Source organism: Strix uralensis, chromosome 4 (assembly GCF_047716275.1).
Source record: "Strix uralensis isolate ZFMK-TIS-50842 chromosome 4, bStrUra1, whole genome shotgun sequence".
Classification (NCBI taxonomy): Eukaryota; Metazoa; Chordata; class Aves; order Strigiformes; family Strigidae; genus Strix; species Strix uralensis.
In genome coordinates this window covers 29,860,304-29,881,128 of record NC_133975.1, presented here as the reverse complement: position 1 = coordinate 29,881,128, position 20,825 = coordinate 29,860,304, and the positions used below count along the sequence as shown (strand labels likewise).

Here is a 20,825-nt window from a genome sequence, read left to right as displayed (position 1 = left end):
TACCTTACCCGATGTAATATGTAATGTCTGACAATCTCCAATGCATAATGCTGTCATCGCTCCTATGAGAAAATAATGTATTTTATTCCTCATTTTAGAGAGCAACACAGAGGCACAGAGCGGCTAACTGATTTGCCCCAGGGTCAGACAGGAAGGTTTGAGGCAAGGTAGAGAGGAGCTCGTGTGTGTGTGCTTAGAATGGTGGCTATGCAAACATCAGGGAATTCTCTGTTTATAAACTCCTCATTTAGCCTACAGTTAGTCGTAGCAATAAGAAATGGTATTGTTTGGCTGATTTGTCAAAGTATAATGAGTTAAAATTGTGTCCCTTTCAGATGGCCATGAGTTCACTTAATGTGTTTTTAGCTAATTTTGCACTGCCACATATCATATCGACATAAATCCATGCTGGATATTAAGAGCTTTTTTTATTTTACTTGGTAAAGGAATATGGATATCAGTTTGATGGCCTCTGTCATTATATCATAGTGAGAGAGTGGTGTTTTTCTGTAGTGCAGCTGTCAAAAGGGTGTCCAGTAACATGTTTCTGTGGTCAGCCTGTCTTCTGCCCCAGGATTTGTGAGTGACTGGAGCAGGAAAAAGGTTCACAGGATGAAAGGAATTTCTGTGAAATAATTGAGGGCATTTTTCCAGGGTTTTATTTTTATTTAATGATTTATAAATAGAAAGAAGCAGTACTGAGGAGGAAGAAATTATAGCTTTGACCAATCATTTCTGACTCTTGATAGCATGTCATTTAGCTAATTTAGTGCATTCTTTAAGTATTTATTTAGCATGTTAATTTAGAAGTAATGAGTAATTATCTCAGATAATTTATTTTTCTAAAACTTTTTTTAAAAGCATTTCTTCAGCTGTTGGTCCTCAGTTTTTTTGGGGTGTGTATTATATAGTATACGTAGACTAAGAATCTTCCAAAGCTACTTCTGAGATATGTTTTATTGGTTTTCTTATTCTGTCCTATTTAACAGAGTATAGGGAATGATGGAAAGAGACTTCCTCAAGTCAAATCTGAATTTCAGTTATTGCAGGCAATTGTGCTATGTATCCTATTCAAGCTGAATATTAAGGCAGAACACTTAATGAGCTTATTGTAGATCCTTGCTTTTTTCATAGAAACATGCAGAAAGATGATCTAAACTGGTTGGGCTATTGTATAATAAAGTAAATGTAAATTAACAGATATTTAAATAAATATAATCTGCATGTTAATCTGGTATCCTCTAGAACTAACCACTGGCAAAATCTGTACATTAACATCTTTAATGAAAAATTGTTGAGATGATGTTTGTCACTATCAGTGCTGTGTGTTGTAGTGGCATTCACATGAAGTAAATTTAAAAAGTAAGAGGCTGCAGTTGCTTGAAACTCTTACCTATGTATGCACTGAGATAAGAGAAGGGTACCAGTAGTATAGGGGGTGGTTTGGAATGTCTGTTTTGGGGTTAATCTGGCAAACCAACCTGTGCTATGACCAAGATCAACCACAGACTTCCCTATATTACGCTTTCAGTAATGCTCTTCACCCTGTATCTTTGTAAGAGATATATGGGGAAAACATAAATTGATGTAAAGCAAACATATAAAGAAGATTATTTTGTCACACAACCTACTGCTATTTCCAATAGGAAACTGAGGTCATTCTACCACGCTGAACACGCATTCTCTAAAAATTTTTAGCAAATTAATTTTGTCACCTTTTTGGAGCTACTGTTCTATTTCCTTGCAAGGAAACTGCATTGACTTCATGTGTGTATTAGGAATAAAGATACTTAATCAGATAAATGTGATAGGAAATACAAGGTTATATGTATATCATAACATTCTAGACACACCCTTTATCCAGAATGGTTTTAAGATTTTAAAAAAGATCTTAAAAGGGCAGTGTGTGAAAATAAATACTAGCTTCCCAATTGCTGATGCTGTTTGTTCCAGTGCAGACCTATTCCATTGTTACTGATGGATGCTGTCAGATAAAGAAAAATGAGATTTGCTGTGTACATTGGTATCCATGTCACTAATTGAAACTGACACCGCAGTGTTTAGAGAATTCCATTTCTCCTCTTGATAAGCACACAGGCCTAGTTAATTCACTAAGTAACCTTTATTAAATTGAGCAGATGGGAAATCACATTTTTTTTCTTGCATCAGACAAAGGTTAGAAAAAGGTCACTAAGATTTCCTGTGAGACTCAAGATATCAAGCACACAGTATGCTAAATTATTCTTCCTTGGATGTATAGAGCCTGTTCTTCATTTCAGAAGATAATCTGCACTTTATCTGGATGTGACGCATTCCCATTTCAGTAATACCCAAATTACCTCATGCTTGCGGTTGTTTGCACTGTACAGAAAAATATGCTGGACACTGCGTCGATGAGATGATCAGGTCGTATTGTCCAATAAGAGCATATTTGATTCTGCAAATGCTTTACATTAACACTTCTAAATTTCCATGATCAGTTAAAGCTAGAAGAGATTACCCACTGAAATTAATAAACGTTGTCTGCTATAGGAACTGGGGTTAAATACAGCCCTGTATTCATGAAAGAGAGTGGAATCTGCACATTTGCACTGTGTAAAGTGAGAATACTTTGTCTCCCTGATGTATGAACTGGAGGTGATGCTAAATCCCATTGAAGAATTGATTATTTTCCTTTTCATCCAGTAAATCTGCACTTGCATCTAGTTACACAGGAGAGCTCTATTCCCTTCTGTTTCTAAAGCAGCCCCAAGAAATATAACAGGTTTACACTTACTCTTTAATTTGAATTAGTGCTATATTTTAAATGTTGAGAAATCATGTTGGTGTAAACCTTGTGCAGCAAGTAAAGAGAAAATATGATCTTGTTTAATGAAAGGGAATTTCCTGCCTCCACCCTCCCACATGTCTCACTGTAACAGTACTCAAATTCAATCACAGATTAATATTTATGCTGAAGCATACTATCCCCATCTGGGGTAATGAAGGCTACAGGAAATTTACAATGGAAGGGATGCAATAAAAACTAAAAATATAAAGTGAATATCAGAGTGGAAATTATTAGTGGAAACAACATTGGTAAACAGATTTCTTACATAATGTGAGAATGTGCAAGACTTGATGAAGTGTCTTATGCAGTTTTAGCACAGCCTTCAGTTTGCTCTGTTTCAGAAGATGTTTAATCTTGTTTATATTTATTTTGCAGTGGCTAGAAGACTGCAAAAGAACATTTGGTACTGATGATGGTATTCATGGCACTAATACAGATGCCCAGGTAGGTGTATGTCATTTGTGAGTCTCTGGATATGAGATTAAAAAGCATCTTTATATCGATTGCACAAAAATTCCAGTATTTGTGGAGAGATTAAAAATGTATTAAAAGTTTTTCATTTCAGTTATCATCTTTTGAAAACTCAGATTCTTATGAAGTAGTGGTCTAATAAAAAGGGCTCTTTTTAATAAAAGTTGGCAACCCATCTTGGGTTCTAGACTTAATAACACTGAGTAGATAAGCAGACTCGATACCATCTGTGTACCAGCAAGTCTGCTTTTCTGCAGCTGTTTCCAGAAGAAAAAAGATTAGCATTCTGCTTATATGCTCAGATAAACTGTCTAGCCAAAAACCTCTACTGAATTTAATATAATTAGTACTATATAAATACGTATGACCTTTCTGGAGCCATTATTTGAATGGGAAGGAACAGGGAGTAAAGTAGCAGTATGGCAAAAATCTCATTAAACACTTCTGTCAAAATATCATCTAACAACAATAGGTGAAGTAACTATTAATATTAGTTCAATATTTTGTATGTATTTGCATGGCAGTCGTCTATGTTTAATATTACTAATTGCTATAGTAAGTGATAGCTTTTCCCCGGGTAGACTAGGACTTTTTTTTTTTTTTTAAACAATAGCAGCATAATATTGACACTGTAGATAAAAAAGCACATCCTAAAACTATCATTAGTAAGTACAAGGAATCTGCCATCTAGAGTCCTGTAATGAAAACTAAGAAAGTAGAATTGCAGGTAGCAGATGAGCTTACCTTTTCACGATGACATTTTGACAAAAATCCCAAATCCCAACTGAAAAAGAAGGAATTTTATTCCTTTTATTCAATCGAACTCTATTCATTGATGCACTTGGTTATATTTCTGCTGCTGAAAATATAGTGTTCAGCAACAGAAATGTCTACATTCTTCTTATTTGATCTCATCTATATCTGTGGCTTTTTTAAAATTCAATCACAAAATGCACCTGAATTTTTAGAGCAGTGAAACATGTGATGATATACTCTTGATTTTTATATTGCATCGTGGTTGCATGTTTTTAAAAAAAAAAAAGTTGATGTGGACAAGCTTAGGTAACACAGCAAAATAATTTGCTACCATTTGCAAGGATTTTTGCTTTGCCTATGAACACATTTAATATATTTTACACTTAGTTTACATCTTCATATACTGACTGGCAGGTATTTAGAAATATGTAACAACATTTACTATTACAATTCAGTAAATGTTCTATATATTAATAAAAAAGCAGCATTTGTGTATTTCAGTCCATATTTAGAATGTGGTTTATATACTCCAAGAAACTGTTCTAACATTTAACTGTTCTTACCATGAAGGCAAATGTTACTGTTCCCACTGTATAGCTATGGAAACTAAGAAATGGAGGAAAAGCCACATGCAGGCTTTCATTTAGCTTGCACAGAGAGAATCCAGGATTCTGAGTGAGACAGTTTTGTCTGCAGAAACCCTGTTTCTGCAGGGTTTTAAGACCGCCTCTGAAAAGGAGTTATGTGACCATTCACACTGATTATTTGTGGGGACCTGTTTTGATTTTGGTTTTCAATCCTAGCCTGCCAGACATGCTGGCAATTCTTTATGTGCTCCTTGCCACTTGCATGTTCAGTTAATCATTTAATTCAGTTAAATCATTTAATATGTAGTATCCATTGAGAAGGCAGAGTCCTGTTATCCTGCTTCATAAATATACACAATTTACAGAAGTTCTAAATTTATTCACAGAAGCTTTTAGTGACTTGAAGGAGATTGAGAAGTTACCAAGTGTAAGATCATTGTTTCAAAAGTCTTTGTAGATGGTACGTGGGGCTGATAAGTCTATCCAGTCAACCAGTTAATGCTAAAAATATGTAAGTGTTGTCTTGCTCACGAAAACAGAGCTGCTTCATTCAACATGTATTTTTCATTCGCTAACACAAATAAGATTTTCTTACTAATTTTTAGCACTGTGGTCAATACAGCTAAGGAATAGTGAGATGAATTCTGTTCTGGCTCATGCATTGCCAGCAGACTTGCAAGTAAATCTAATTATTGGATTTTTGCTATTAGTACTTACACGCAAGCCTGAAAGAATGCATCTGGACTCTGGCTAGCCAGACTGTACGGGACTGGCAGATAGAAAAATCAGATTTCTCAAGGGGGCAAGTCTGTGAAAGACACTGAAGCAGTTCAAGGCCATTTTTAAGGGAAAACCTCTCTTGAATTTTTAGAGTAGCTATCAAGGTGTGATTATGGGAAAAGGGATTGTTTATGGTTTACAGTAATAACGAGATTGGTTTAGAGAACCCTGGAACTTAATGACTAAAAATACTAAATAATCAAGCCTGCCATTCATCCAAGTCTAATTCTCTGTGCTTCGTTAAAGTGAATCATAGAAATTCTTGTCAACTTTGCCAGTTCAAGATCTTACTTCTTTGCAGTGTTCTATGCCTCACAAGTTTTTGCCTGTATAATTGTGCTATGTATATGATAGCACAGAGTACAGAACAGAAACATGCATTGTTTATAATCTGTTAAGCACAGATTGCATAACTTATTGTACACATATATAACTGGGCTTTACTGCCTGTTGGAATCAGACAACGGTTGCACCTTCATATGTTTACTATGACCATTATACTTGTTTAAATACCATCAATACACTTAACGCTGTACAAAGCACAGAAGCGTAATTCCTGTCCCTAGTCTGACCAATATATTTTTGGATGATTTCTCTCCCCGTCCCTCTTTCCCAAACATTTTTCTGAAATAGCTTGTAAAAACCAAGTGCAGTAAAATTACAGAAATCTCACAGTGAGGTGTTGAGAATTGGGTTTAGCAAAACCAAGAATTTTCTGAACTGATTCAGAATCCAAATTAACATTATATCTCAAATTTTAAAAGGCATTATTTTTGCTTAAACTATAGTAGTACAGAACAAATAAGCAGCATTGTACAGATGTTCAGACCTAAGTCTCCTTGGTTTTGATTTCCTCAAATTTGCACACCTTTAAGACTACACAATGTATAAAGACCAGACAGGGTTCTAAGTGAAGTATGTTACTCATGTTGTGGGACAACAAAGCCAATGCTATCTATTCTTAGTTATAGCAGCAAGTAATTTCACTTCAAATGCAGTCTGCTAATTTTTTCCATTCAGGGTATATTTGGAGCATGTTACTTGTATTTCTTTCTCCATTTTACCTGGGACATCTTTTACCCTAATTAAAATTATTTCCTATGCTAATTTTTGATCTTTTTTCTTTCTTTGTATTTTTGTGACCTGCTCATCTTCTTGCTTAGCAAATGGAAATTCTAGCAGTAAGTGATGGTTCTTCATTTATCAAATACTTAACCATGCCAGTCACCAAACTGGTCTCCATCTGTCTCGTCCATTTGTGACATAGTGATGTCTTGTCATAGACTATTACAAAAATGCTGTGTGCTTCAATTTTGCATCATCTAACTCATTGAACTGTTGGTCCTTTGTAGATAATAGCATCCTGTAGTTAGTAGAACATTATAGAAGATTATTCCATTAGCACTAGCTTTTATGTCTGTATGTAAAGCAGTATTAACACTGTCTCCACTTTGACTAGTATTTTAAATGCATAAAAATGGAAGCAAGACTGCGTAAGTTAATGCTGCTGTTTAATTTCCTTAAGAATATATCACGTGGTATTTTCTAAAATAGAATCCGAGCTACCTTTTATAAAGGAAACATTATTCTTGCCTCCAAGAATGGAATTATTCTCCTCTTACTCTATCAGACAGTTGTAAGCTAAGGGCCAGGTTATATATTGTGCTTAGATATTTATACCAATGGCTAGGAAAGATTCCATACTTAAAGACCACAACTGCTTCTTTTGGGTATTAGATCTTGAATTTAAAACAGTAAAGTATCAACAATAAAAGTAAGTGATCTATGAAACTCTGTCTTGGAACATGAGATTTCAGAATGCCTTTTGAATCACTTTACATCCACCCTACCCTCCTTCTTGGAAATGTAACTTATTAAAAAGTAAACTTTAAACCTATGTGAGAGAGGCTACCTGTAAACCTAGAACTGAATGAAGCTTTCATCTGTTTTTCACTAGCTTCCTGCTACATTAGCTTCTAAATCTTTTTGGCATTTTCTTCAGTAACCAAATAACTACTTTTAATTTTGCACATTCTATACTGAAGAAGTTGTCATTTATTGTCTCTTGTATTGGACAGTAGATGTTTTGCACTTCCTGAATATAATAATGTTGTTTATGTTTGTAGGAGCTGGAGTTGTGTCGGAGGCTATACAAGTTGCATTTCCAGTTGCTGCTTCTGTTCCAGGCCTATTGCAAACTCATCAGCCAAGTAAAAACAATCAAAAAAGAAGCAGAGGTAATGAAAAACATGCCCTTTAGCAACTACTTGTTGACATTTTAAAGTCAAATCACATAAAATACATTTTGATAACATTTTCATCAGGGGACATCTTTTTAGAAACTGAAGGAGGGTACCAGCTGTTTTATAGCCAATTAATAAAAGTAGAGCTTGCAAGAATTTTCTGAGATGTTCAATTATCTGTGTTGATTTTTGTACAGCTTGAAAGCTCTTAAATAGACAGGAATGCAGGGAGTCCAGTGATGAGGATTTTAAATATTTCACTAGCACTCCTGGTGTATTCTAATCAAGCTACAATCAAGGCACATCAACTCCAATCAACGGAGTTTTGTGATGAAGCCCCTTTCCATCAGCCCAGTGTTTCCTGTTGTGAACACCGTCACTTGCTACCAGCTGATTTATGTAACTGTGTCACTTCAGCCACCATTCAATTACTCCACAAGCTTAGTCCCCATCATAAGTGCAGTTAGTAATGCATTGTAGACATCTTATGCCTGATTTTCAGTTGCGTTAATCTTAATGCATTACACTATTAATAATGTCTTCTCATGTGGGTCTGTAATGCAATAAATAGAGGTAGCAGGAAAAAAAAATAGTCCTGGTCTTGCTTGATACAGTAGGGAGGAAGATGGAAAAAGCAGGGTGCAAGTCTCTGGTTTTTGAGTAGCTTAGGAAAAAATGCATGTTCCTCATTTAGATTTCCAGATTTTTGTAGAGACTGCAAATAAGTGAATTCATTTCTGTCTGGAGAATGTTGTGGAAGGTCGGCATCACACCAGTCCCACTTCTTGCCTTAGTCATTGTCAGATGCAGAATCATATTCTGAGCGATGGCCTTGTCTTTTACTCGTACACTGGACCTAAAGCCGAAGATAGTGTTATATATGCAGATTGTACTACAGTTATTCTGCTAGGTTACCAGTCTTCCAGATTTTTTTTTCATATTTAAGTTGTCCTTGTAATAACACAGTTGCTGCTGTACTTTTCCAAAGTGTTTTTAATTCTTCTTGTCAGTTTAATTGTTACTAAGTGATATGGGGAGAAAATAAAGGTATTTTTTGAAAAAAATTTTAAAATAACTAAGTAAGATGGAAACTTCATTAGAGGAAAGCCGAAATAACCTGACATGCACGCTTGGGGCCATTAAATTAACTGTATACTTAAGCAACTGCAGCAAATATTTGGATGTACCTTTTCTGCCTCTCATGATTGCAAAGAGGAAGAAAAATGTAAGTCTGATCTGCTGAAAGTTAATTTGGCTGAAATACATTTAAACTAGAAAAGGTAACTCTTATGTTTGTTTCAGGTCATAAACATGTCTGAAGAACTTGCTCTTTTGGAGAGCTGTCTGAAAGAGGCTGAGGCTGTGTCTGACAGTGGTATCGAAGACATTGAAGTAGCAGAGGCTTCCCAAGCTAGCACAGAAACAGCTATTCACTCTCTCATTGAAACGCTAAGAAACAAGGAGTTTGTGTCAGCTGTAGCACAGGTCAAGGCTTTCAGGTAAGTCCTTAAGGACTGCTTTCAGATCTGAGTTTGCTAATGGGCCTCTTTAATTTAAAGATAGGGATAGGCACTATTCCAGGTCTTTTCCAGCTCCTGCTAGATGTCCTTACTGAAAAGGACAAGCACTGTTACTTTGTTACAGCTTGTTCATCTGCATTTTGCAATTTAAAAAAAAAAGCTGTTCTAGTTGTACTTGTTCTTTAGAATTTATCTCTGAGAAAATGATACTGTTAATTATCAGAACTCTATAGAACTAACATTTCTCTTGCATTTTCGTATGTCTTCCGTTCAAATGTCTGTTTAAAAAACACTTTTTTTTTTTTTTTTTAATGTTTAAATCCAAATTGTGTGTTTACAGATCTATTTGGCCCCATGACATCTTTGGCAGTTCTGAAGATGACCCAGTTCAGACATTGCTGCACATATATTTCCGTCATCAGACACTTGGTCAAACTGGTAGCTTCGCAGTAGTAGGTTCCAACCAAGATATGTCTGAGGCCAGCTCAAAGCTGATGGAACTCAATCTAGAAATTCGAGAGTCTCTACGCATGGTGCAATCCTATCAGCTTCTAGGGAAAATCAAACCAGGAATAAACCTTGTGAGCACTGGATTCTGAACAGCTGTCATTCAGAAAAGAACTGATAATGAAGATGCTTCAGACTATTATTGAGCACCTTTCATAAAAAACAAAACACCCCAGCAAGCCTGACAAGCAACACAGTTTCATCACAGCAAGAAATTGTTTAATCAAAAGTAAAAATCTGAACATTGAAGCGAACATCTTATTTGACTGCTCTTTCTACACAGTAGCTGTGTGGCAGTTGTATTTTTTTATTAAATTTATGTATAAAAACTCCATGAAAGGAAAAGGGCTTAAATGTAATGCATACATATGCATTATTTTCTGTCGTAACAGAACTATAAATGGTGGTTGCAGTAACAGCCTCTAAAGGTTGAATCAATATCGCAGGTGGGAATGAGGCTAAAATCAAGGCTGGTTTATTTTGGCTGAAGACCTGCAAGGCTTCCTGGCTTTCCAGCAGTATAGATATAATCATCAACTAATACCTAATGAGACACTTTGCAACGTCATGAAGAATGTGCAGTCAAACATGAGTAGAATGACTTAGGACTGCAAAAACCATTGACTTTTCAATGTTTTACTTGCTTTTGTTGTCTGCAACAAGGAGAGGATGCGTGTGAGTTAGAATGTATGGCTACGTGACAGTTGTTTTTTGAAGGTATGGATGATTGTTAAATAAGGTATCAGAGCATGCTTAAAAGAGCTGCAAGATTATTTTTGAAGAAATTTTATTTTATTAGATCTAATCCTTATAGTGTGTAAATGTTAGGACATTTAATAATATTTTAAACTGGGATTTCCCAGTGTTTCTAAAAGAAATAATATATCTGTTAACTTTATTGGAATGCTGCTCAGTTCTCTGATCAGTGCTTATGTTACAAATATTGATAACAACTAACCAAAAAGTAGCTGCCTGCAGAGACTTTAAAATGTACATTAAAGATATATGCTGCCCATCAGCAACTCTCCTTAGAAGTTAACTTATTTTATTCTGTATATATTCTAGAAACTGTATAGTACAAAACCAGTATTTTTCTTGTAAATTTGTGCAATGCACTGTTAAAACAGTAGGTGTATAAAGCTATGAGGGGAAGGGGGGGTTCTCCCTATCAGTAGTCACATACATTACTTGCAGTCTGAGTAGTCTGCAGGGTTCAAAGAGTTTGAATGCACGTATATGCATCTTCATGACTCAAGCCGAAGGAAGTGGGACTATATAGAAAAAGAGACTGACTACCAAAACATGCAAACAGGCAATATATGCATAGTTCAGTGTCAAAGTCTGTAGCATAAAACAAACTGGATTCTGTTGAAACCAATAGCCTTTTGTAAAAAAAAAAAAAAAAAAAAGGAAAAAACAGAAAAAAAGAATGTAGTCCCATGATTCCTGTGATTTGAAAGGAACACCCAGTATTTTTATATACATCTCTTACCCACTGTGATTTTTTTTTTAAATGGGCTCTAATTCCAGAGTTTAGAATGTAGAACTGAAATTCTTAGCTCTGCCTTTTTGGGGGAATTGGACCCCACTAGAAATGTAATTATGCTGAAATGCATTAATTGAAGGCACTGTGCACGCTGTTGGACTGCTGACAGTAGTTATGTTATCCTAACAAGCTCTGTAACTGGTCAAGGCACATCCATAATCACTGTATTTTTTTCCCCTGTCCCTGATAAAATTATTTTGATGGTTTTGTGGTACTGTAGATGGTGTTCTTAATTATTTAATAAGTATTTACTGGGGATAAGTAGTTTTATTTAGTGGCGCATTACACTTTTATTTACATCATCTTCTACCAGCTTTTTTTGTAAAAATAAAAGACATTGTATCTGTCATTTTGTGTATTTTTACAAGCTAGAGTTTAAATACTTTAGCTAAACAGACTAAACACAATAGAGGCCTGGGTGCCCTGAAATGTTTTTTCCTTTTATGTCCTGTCAGTGCAACAGCACTTTCCTAGGCATCTTCTGAAGCTCTTAAAGAATTTCTCATGCAACTCAAACCTGAATTTATATACATAATTCCTTATGTTACATCTTTCTTCATTTACAATGATTAGTGGAACCTGCCCTATGGAGCAGAATCATGCCAGCCTAGCTGACTGTATTTGATATTGCTTTAACTTTTGTGAAGCCTTTCCAAAATTACTCATTCTCAACAACTGCATAAGCTGTCACCCTACATTACCTGGTGCCAGGTCTGTGCCAAATCTGAAGCTATGGTAGAGCTGTCTAGAAACAAGCAAAACATCAGACATCTTCTGTAAGATGCAGCAAATACAGCACTGACTGAGCTAACACATGCAAAAGAATCTCCTTATGAAAAAGCTGTACAGGGCAAGTTCAAGACATCTTTGAAGAATTGGCAGCATGAAGGCTGCTCCTTTCCACTTTACATAATCACATAGGTCATGAGCAGCTTTCCTTCTTCCTGCTGAGTCTAGGAACCAGTGCCCATGATATGCAGCGTATGCTGTCAGGGATGTGACAGAGCAGTAAAGTGGAAAAGGATACAGAGCTGTACTTTGGCATCAAGCAGTAAAAGCATTAAATATATTTCTGTAAGAGGAACAACACGTAGAGCTACTGCAGAACTGAGGAATGCTACAGGATGAAGGAAAATTTAATATTGCTGCCCACTGCACTCCATGCAGTAGCTGATGAAAGCAGGGGCAGCTCTTTGCCTTTACCTGCCACTTGGAGCCTTTAACAACTGCTTGGTTTATACCAGTTGTTCTTGAAGCATGCCATATAGTTCAGATCAGCTAGGCCTGCTCTACATCTTACCAAGTGGAAGCAACTGCTGCTTTGACTGTAGTTAGTGGAGATGACACCTAAGTGAAGTTGTACTAAATTTCCCTTTGGGCTATTACTGATAATAATTGCGTAAAAGTCACCATATTCACAGCAAGTAATCCTCAAAGCAATGGTTGCAAGGACATAAATAGGAGGTGCTCAACTGCTCACATTGCTGTGAGTTGCAGTATGACTTCATACTGACCTGGCACAGAGCTTAAGTTCTCAAACTCATTACCAAGGTGCACAGACTCATCGCAGTCAGTCTCCCACACTGCATTCATCAGGAACACACTACAGCCGTTAGAACGGGGAAGGCAAACAGGAAAACATACTGAAAAACATCCTTAGAGGGAAATATGCTCGGAAATAAGACAGACATCCCAGATCAGTTTCAACTGCAAGCTGAGGCAGAGTGTGGGTAGATGGCTCAACTGTGGGGGCATCAGCTGTGTTCCTCCTGAAGCTGGAGACCCGCTCATTACTGTAACTACAGGTGAGTGCAAGGCACATGCATCTACAGCAAACTACCCAGCTGCAGTTATACTTTTCAAGTTGAACAGGGCAAGGATGTAACTTACTGTGAAAGTCTGAGAGCTGGTAAAGCAAGGGGTATTTTCTTTTACTGTGACACAGGGGAAGATGCTTCACGTAGAAGCATGAAGTAAAACAGTACCCCATTCTGGAGGTGGTAGGTCTACTTGTTCCCAGAATGCCTCATGCTGCTGTAATAATGGAGCAAGAATAAATGAAATTACTTGGCAATGAATTGGTGCTGAGGCATTAAGCCTTAGTTACTGCAGCAAGTTCAAGGGGCATGTTAAAGCAGGAATCTACAAGATGAGTTAAGCCTACAGAATTAAACACTCACTGCCCCTCTAAATGGATGTCTGTTGGTACAAAGGACAATGTCTGCATACCCTGCCATACACTAACTTCCATTTAGAGATTCAAGACCACCTGGCACTGAAGCTGTTTCACACCATGGGCTCAGACTGGTTCCCCCTTTAATCTTTAACAGAATGGCCTCAAGTAAGCTGGGTACAGATGTAGGTAAGTTTGCTATAGCCAAGATAAATCAGTCTTTCCAAGAGTTCTGCAAAAGAGTCTGTGCATTATTATGCTCAATTTCAAAATTAACAGCTTCATTAGCATTCTCAGAAAAGTATGTTTTCCTAACTCCTTGACTACAGGGTAGACTTGGGGGGGGTGTGGGTGTGGTTTACTAGCCTATGAATCTGCTCAGATGGTGATGCTGTAGTCCCAGAGTCAGGTTGTAAAGCTTTGCTGAAGCATGGTGTCCCTGCAGAGGGCACTGCCACAGACAGCACCAACAGGCCTCAGAGCATCATCTGGGAGTAACCACGATGATTCTGCCATTACTTCAACACTAGAAGTACAATTCCTAGTTGCAAACCCAACCCCAGAAGGTTGGGGGAGGTTGATCCTTCCCTGATGGCAGACATGTAAGCCATAACTAGATCAAACTCTTCCAAGTATAAGCCACTAAGTACACAGCTCTTGTGCATCATCTGCAGGTGCAAGGGGAAGCTAGGCAGATGCAGTATCTTACTTTGAGCCTTTGAAGTGTCACTTTACTTCCACAAGGTTATCAAGAGAAGACGGGCAACTCATTTACCAGGAGACCATAACATCAGTGACCCCCTTCCCCAGCAGTTTGAGAGCTGTCCCTGAAGGCACATTAACCACAAGCTGTATGGCTTCAGTCTACAAGACAAGAACACCAGCTTAGCTAAACGCAGACCAGCTGTACCAGTAGAAGTGACCTAGTTTTTACATAGCCATTCTCAATCATTTTCTAGTGATGAAGAACAGGTGCAGGAGACTTTCTACATGGAATAGAAGTGTGCACAGTAAGTGAATATATTAAGTGTTTTGTTCATGAATGATGCTCCACTGTATATGTTAATTTAGTTTTAACTTCCAAGTGTTTGATTAGCTCATGGGTAGGAGCAATAACGGATATCCTTTCCCACCTGAGATTCTACAAAGTCAGCTGTGGCCAAGACCATCACTGATTACAAAAACATTATTTGTAGGCTATTCCCCTGTGCAAGTTACAGAAGTTGCAATATGGGCCCCCTGAGCTGGGCACAAACCCACCTGATCATTTCAACATGCTTTGCAATATTTTTATTTGCATGCTTTCCTAGCTACACCTAAGTACCCTCAACAATACCAACCAAAACAAAAAAAATCTGCTCTACTTGCAGTTTTCTGGAAGAGCCCAAAACAAAAACATAAACCCCATCCCACTCAGATGATGTATTTGAAACTGAATGTGCTGTCGCAGGAGAGGCGTTTCCCTTTGCACCTCCCGCAGAGGTCCTGGCGGTGGGGCCTCTTGGGATCCACGTGGCGCATCTTCACGGGGCAGGTGCACCGCGTCTGCCTGCAGCTCTGCGGGAGAAGGCGGCGGTCGGCGGTCGGCCCGGGACGGGAGGGATGGCGGGAGGGATGGCGGGGGGGGTCCCTTACCTGGCAGGTGATGTCCTCCACACGGTACGGGTTGTAGGACTTCTGGCAGGTTCGGCAGAACTGTCGGAAATAGACCTGGGGGGGCGGGGGGAGGCCGGGGTCAGCGGGGGGGGTGGCGGGATGGGGGGGGGGTCGCGCCGGGCCGGGGTGACCCGAGCCCACCCTACCTTGTTGGTGCCCTGGACGCACCAGACGTAGGCGCTCTCCCAGCGGATGTTGCAGTCCTTGCAGTGGTAGTAGCCGTACTTCTGCTCCAGGAACTGCCGGGGACAAGCGTTACTCGACGGGGCAGGCGCCTCCCGGCCCCGCTCCGCTCCCCCGCGGCCGCCCCTCACCTGGAAGCGCAGGCGCGTCTTGCCCGCCGCCGGCTCCTGCTTCTGGGGGGCGGCCGCCGGCTCTGCCCCCGCTGCCGCCTGCTCCTCCCGGCTCTCCTCCGGCGGCTCCGGGGTCGCGGCCGGGCGCTGCCCCAGCGGCTCGGCCTCGGCGGGCTTCTCCCAGCTCGCCCGCACGGCGGCCGCCTCCGCCTCCCGCTGCTCCCGCAGCGCGGCCGGCTCCTCCTCGACGGCCATCGCCGCCGCGACCGGCTCCTCCTCGACGGCCGCGGCCGGCTCCTCCTGTTGCGGCCGTCGCTCCGGCCCCGGGCCCGGTTCCTCCAGGAAGGCGGTGAGTCTGCGGGACGCCACGGGCGAGTAGACGGCGATGGTGCGGGGGAAGCGCACGGCACGGGTGCTGGTGGTGGCGGGGCTGCCCTGCTCCTGCTCCCGCTCCCGCTCCGCCTCACGGGGCCGCGGCCCGGCGGGGGGCCCGGGGCGGCGGCGCAGCAGCGTGCGGGGCCCGAGGGAGCACTGCACCGAGGCGTCCTGCCGCGGGTTCACCTGGACGCCCACCTCCTTGGTGTTGGCCTTGCGGAGCCGCGGCGTCAGGTTGGGATTGACCTGGGAGAGGATGGCCTTCAGCTGCGCCCGCTGGTAGTTGTCGAAGTACTCGGCGGCCGCCGCCGCCTCGCCGTAGCCCGAGAAGTAGCCGCTGCCCCGCGGCCGCCAGCCGCCCGCCGCCCCCCCCTTGCCCTTGGGTGGTGGGTAGCGGTAGGAGTAAGGGTAAGGGGGGTAGGTGGCGTACAGGTAGCTCTCCATCGCCTCCTCCGCCATCACACCGGACCCGGGGCAACCGCCGCGGGGCGGCCTTAAATACCCCCGGGGCGGGGCAGGGCCGGGGCCGGGCTTCCCCCGCCCCCGACGGCAGCCGGCCTTGGCCGCCCCTTCCCATCCCTCGGGCCCGACACCCCCCACCCCCCAGCACAGCTCCCCCGGTGAACCAGGCAGCGCCTCAGTTGCCCCCACGCGATTAATCAGCGGGGAACACGGGTTTGGTTCGGCTTCGCCATGTATTTGCGGTGAGAACAACGAGCACAATGCTTTTACAGCGGGTGGGAGGCACGGGAATACGCGCGCACAAGACGGTTTGCCTGTTGGTCCGCACTGGCGACGCGTTGGCTTCACCTCAGCAAAACACTCGTCTCCTTCCTCCTACCCAGTCCTGCGGTGCTCAGGCGGGCAGGAGCCTCCTGGTGTGAAGACGTACGGTTACTGGTTTGCGTCGCAGTGATGCTTTTTCCTTTGTTTTTTTGATTTTTTTCATACTTATTTTTGAGGAAATACAACTGTCACAGTAATAAACACACATCACCTTGTACAATGGGAGCAGCTGGAGAAACGATGGAGGCCAGGCAGCTCTGCTTGTGCAGAGGCCTGGTTGCAAGCACAACACACATCACACGTCCCCGGGTGTCACCTCCTTATCTCGCCTAAAGCGCCGTCTGCGTCACCTCCACCTGAACGGAGTTGTGCTCGTCCGTGGTCACTGTGCCGTACGAAGTATCAGCCACCTCCTCTTCCTTCAGTTTCCTGTAGGAAATATCTGTGTCTTCCTCTTCACCGAGTGTATCTTGTTTGTAGCTGTCTCTCCCATACATCTTGTATACCAGCACAAAGAGTCCCGCTTCTGCTGACTGAAAAAGCGCGTAAAGCAAGGGAAACATGTACATGCTCCCTATGAGCTCCGGGGGGAAAGTGAGTTTTAGGATGGCAGTGCAGAGCTGGACGTTTTGGCACCCTGTTTCCAAAGACACTGTTCTCCTGCAGTGTGGGGGCATTTTAAAGACCGTGGCTAAGCCGTATCCCAAGGCGTACCCCGCTAGAGGCATCAGCACCGCAATGGCGTAGACAGACGCAGGAATGTGTGCCATCAGATCTGGGCCCAGCATGGTCCCAGTCAGGATGAACAGGATCACCAGAGTCACCAAGAGGGACCACAGGGAAATCTGGCAACAGACATTGATAAACAACACGGGGGTTATTAGTTTAAAAGGATAAGCACAGCAGGTAGAGGCTCAATAGAGAGTCTAAACTGCAAAACACGGTTGCACTGGCTTTCCCAGGTTTGCTTCTGGCTCAGGACTTTCGTGGTGTTTGACCATATCCTGGGAAAGGAAGGGGCTGAGATAGCCCTCCATCATTTTGCTTTGGGGTGACTTGCTGGGAAATTAGAGAGCCAGGGCTTGTGCTTCACTTTTCCTTTTGTAATTAAGCTAATTTGTTTGCATGTTTTAAGGAAGCGTTGCCGTGCCTGCCGGTTGGTTTCGCCAGCCCTGGGTGCAGCAGGAGCAGGGAGAGAGTGCCGGGAGAGAGGATGCCAGGGAATGCTGGAGGGCCCGGGGTGCCTCCCGGGGTGCAGTGCCACACTGCCCTCCTTCCCGTGTGCCGGGGGGGTAACCGGCCCTTTCCATCGCTTTCTGACTCTGTCCGACTGTTTTATTTCAAGACTGAAAGTCCTTATATTCCACCGAAGTAGTGGAATATGCCAGCGTGAAGCTACCGTCGGTTCGGGGGGACCAGAACGGTTACTGCCGTCGCCCCCCCACCCCGGTGCTGTCCCCGGGCATCCCAATGCGCCCCCCCCCCCCCCCCCCCGGGGGCTGTGCCTACCTTAACGAGGAGGTCGGCGGCGCGGGGGTGCCGGTACCGGATGAGCACCCCCAGGCCGATGGGCAGCAGGGTACTGCCCAGCGTCAGGCTCACCGCCCCCAGGGGCAGCAGCTGCACCAGGGCCGTGTTGATCCAGTGGCGGCTGTAGACCCAGAGGCAGAGGGGCATGAGGAAGAGGGCCAGCAGCGTGGAGGAGGCCGTCATGATAATGCTGCGCCGGGGGAACCAAAGAGACACCGGATCACCGCCCGCCCGGCCCGGAGGCAGCCCCGGGAAGCAGCAGCCCCCGCGGGAAGGGGAATCTGCAGCCAGCCGGGGCGCGGGCAGGCAGGTTTTTTAGGGAAAGGGGCAGGAGGCGTGTGCCGGGGTCCGTGCAAGACCCGCCCGCCCCGGGAGAGGCAGGAGAGAGCAGCGCTGGGGGGTTCCAGCCGCGCCCGTCCGTCCGCCCGGCCCCACCGCCGGTAGGTGCCCAGCAAACCCGCCCCGCGCCCCGAGGCCGCCGCAGCCCGCCTACCTGAGGTTCATGTCCCCGTCGACGAGCACCGACATGAGGTTGGAGAGGTTGCCCCCGGGGCAGCAGCCGCACAGCAGCACAGCCACGGCCGCCACCTCGTCCAGGGCGAAGATGAGGGCGAGGAGGAAGGCCAGCAGCGGCATGGCCACGAACTGTCCCAGCAGCGCCAGCAGCAGCCCCACGGGCCGCCGCAGCTGCTGCCCCAGCTGCCCCAGCTCCACGGCACAGCCCAGCCCCAGCATGGTCACGCAGAGTGCCAGCCCCACCAGCACGCTCAAGACCTGGCTGAGGGAGCGGTCCCCGAGAGCCTGGCCGCCCCCCGCCAGCGACCCGCCGTCGGGGCCGCCGCCCCCCGCCGCCGGCGGGGGCTGCGCGGAGCCGGCCATGGGCTGCGCCGGCCCCGGGAGCCGCCGGCTTCCCGCCGAGCCCCGGAGGAGGGAGCGGGCGGCCGGGGGGCGCGTCAGTGCGGGATGCGGAGGCGGCTCGCCCCGGCGGCCCGCGGAACCCCCATCCCGGCCCGGCCGGGCGCTGCTGATGCGCTGCCGCCGCCGGTCCCTCGCTGCGCCCCGGCCGTCTGCTGCGGGCGCCGCCCGCGCCTCCCGGACCCACGCGGGGCCACCCCCGGCCTGGGCGGTGTCTCGGCGCCGCCTCGACGGCGGGCAGCGCCCGGCCGCCAGCGCCGCCCGGCCCCGGCGGGGGGAAGCGCAGGCGGCGGCGGGGGACCGTGGCCGGCCCCCCCCCCGCTCGCCCCCCTCCGGTGCGACCCCCCCGCTGCCCGCCCCGGGGGCCGACACAGCCGCCCGCGTCCCCCCGAGGCCGGGGCAAGGCCCGGCTTTTCCAGCGGAGGGACCGTGGTATGGGGGATTTACTTTGGCATCAGCATCGAAAAGCCAGGCAGTGTCGCGGTGTCACCCCACGCGGGTGGGCAGCAGCAGCCCCTCCCTCTGCTGAGGGACAGCCATCGCGGCTGAGGGCAAATCGCGGCTGCTGTGAAGGCTGGGGGAATGGGCGAGGAAGGATGGAAAGCCCTTTCAGGAGGTCGGGGAGCCACCGCTTCTGGCGGTGGGGTCCCAGAACCTTGTGAGGAGAGGTGATGATACCTTTATAGGGCAGTCAGCACAGGTGGAGGAAGCAGACGACTTGCAGGCCCACAGATATTCAAACCAGGCTAAGAAATGTAGTCCATCACCCAAAAATCACATCCAAGGGTCATAAAACTGTGCTTACAACATTTACGTTTTCCCTGTTTCATTTAATAATTGTGTGTCACCCTGTTCCTTCAAAAGCGAAATGCTGGATGGGATGCCAGGCTGGGCTCACGAGGGCAGGAGCTCCCGAGAGAGGAGGGCAGCCTCTGAGAGCAGGATGGACATCAGTGACTCTTACTCTGTGCGCTTGGCACCACTACTGGCCGCGTCTCAGGAGCGTAACTGTCTTTTCTCCTTTCACCCAGAGGATTTAGAGGGGTCGCAGCCACCGCTTCACATCACCGCTCCTGAGTGGGAGTACCTGGCTCAGTATGCAGCATCCCCAGGGACTGCCCCTTGGATTCTACACCGAGCACGCTGCTCTGCTCTGTGTGGAGCATCTCGGGTCGCAGCTCAAGGGGGATCCACCAAATTTAAGGAGAGAGCCTACGGGAGCTGCCCTGACCTCCTGCTTGCCTTAAGCTCCATCAGAACAGCAAGTTTCTCAAAAATTTATTTAGGTAAAATTTTAGGCTGTCCCAGGATTCGAGTAGAAATTATTGGTGACTCAAGGGACTATTTGCTTATTAAATCTTTTAATTCTCACTTGGGGCACAGGCGACACAAGAAGTGCAAGCAGTACCTAGGGACAAAATCCTGGGCATGGCAACTTTGCCAGAATGATGCCAAGTCCAATATTGTTCTGCCTGTGTTTGTTTCCTTGTCATTAGCCTAAAGAGAGCGCAGGGAAGATGAGTCATCAGAGCTGAACAACCAAATAGGATTCAGATTGCTTTAGTTCATTCATATTTTTGGGCTCTGTGTACTGCTAGAGGAGGGGAGCGCAGAGTCTGCATATATAGAAAAGGTCTTGCAGTGTATTTATTGTGCTTCTTAAAGTCTTACCACTGCTATATCTTATGCCATCCTTCATGTAGCCAATATTGGGCTTCACAACATGCAGGACATTTGCTTATCATACCCTCCCTGGTTTGTAAGTAATGCCTGTGCAGTTTCCCTGCAGCGCGGCCGAGCCGGGATCACCGTGGGCAAGCCCAGGCTGGGGCAGTTGCACAGAGCACAAGACAGCTG

General features: G+C 44.8%; 3 protein-coding genes across 15 annotated transcripts in view; 1 reads left to right on the top strand and 2 right to left on the bottom strand.

Moving 5' to 3' along the window:
* The window catches only part of FRYL (FRY like transcription coactivator), a 177,509-nt gene extending 165,920 nt beyond the window's left edge, over positions 1–11,589 (top strand). For 11 of the 13 annotated variants that reach the window (XM_074866146.1, XM_074866149.1, XM_074866144.1 and 8 more), the window contains 5 exons: positions 3,206–3,274; positions 6,588–6,605; positions 7,551–7,661; positions 8,970–9,166; positions 9,528–11,589. In XM_074866146.1, coding sequence (XP_074722247.1) covers positions 3,206–3,274; positions 6,588–6,605; positions 7,551–7,661; positions 8,970–9,166; positions 9,528–9,786 — 654 coding nt within the window. In that variant the 3' untranslated portion in view covers positions 9,787–11,589. The remainder of the gene's footprint in view (positions 1–3,205; positions 3,275–6,587; positions 6,606–7,550; positions 7,662–8,969; positions 9,167–9,527) is intronic. The other 2 variants (XM_074866140.1, XM_074866143.1) reach the window with 1 other exon arrangement.
* Positions 11,590–14,826: 3,237 nt separating this feature from the next.
* On the bottom strand, positions 14,827–16,196 carry ZAR1 (zygote arrest 1). The gene is made up of 4 exons (XM_074865061.1): positions 15,384–16,196; positions 15,216–15,308; positions 15,049–15,123; positions 14,827–14,970 (listed from the first exon to the last, which is right to left on the bottom strand). Exons 1-4 carry the CDS (start codon positions 16,194–16,196, stop codon positions 14,827–14,829), a joined length of 1,125 nt encoding a protein of 374 aa, XP_074721162.1.
* Positions 16,197–16,413: 217 nt separating this feature from the next.
* SLC10A4 (solute carrier family 10 member 4) lies at positions 16,414–18,932 on the bottom strand. The gene is made up of 3 exons (XM_074865060.1): positions 18,547–18,932; positions 18,033–18,243; positions 16,414–17,368 (listed from the first exon to the last, which is right to left on the bottom strand). Exons 1-3 carry the CDS (start codon positions 18,930–18,932, stop codon positions 16,853–16,855), a joined length of 1,113 nt encoding a protein of 370 aa, XP_074721161.1. The 3' UTR covers positions 16,414–16,852.
* Between the last annotated feature and the right edge of the window lie 1,893 nt (positions 18,933–20,825).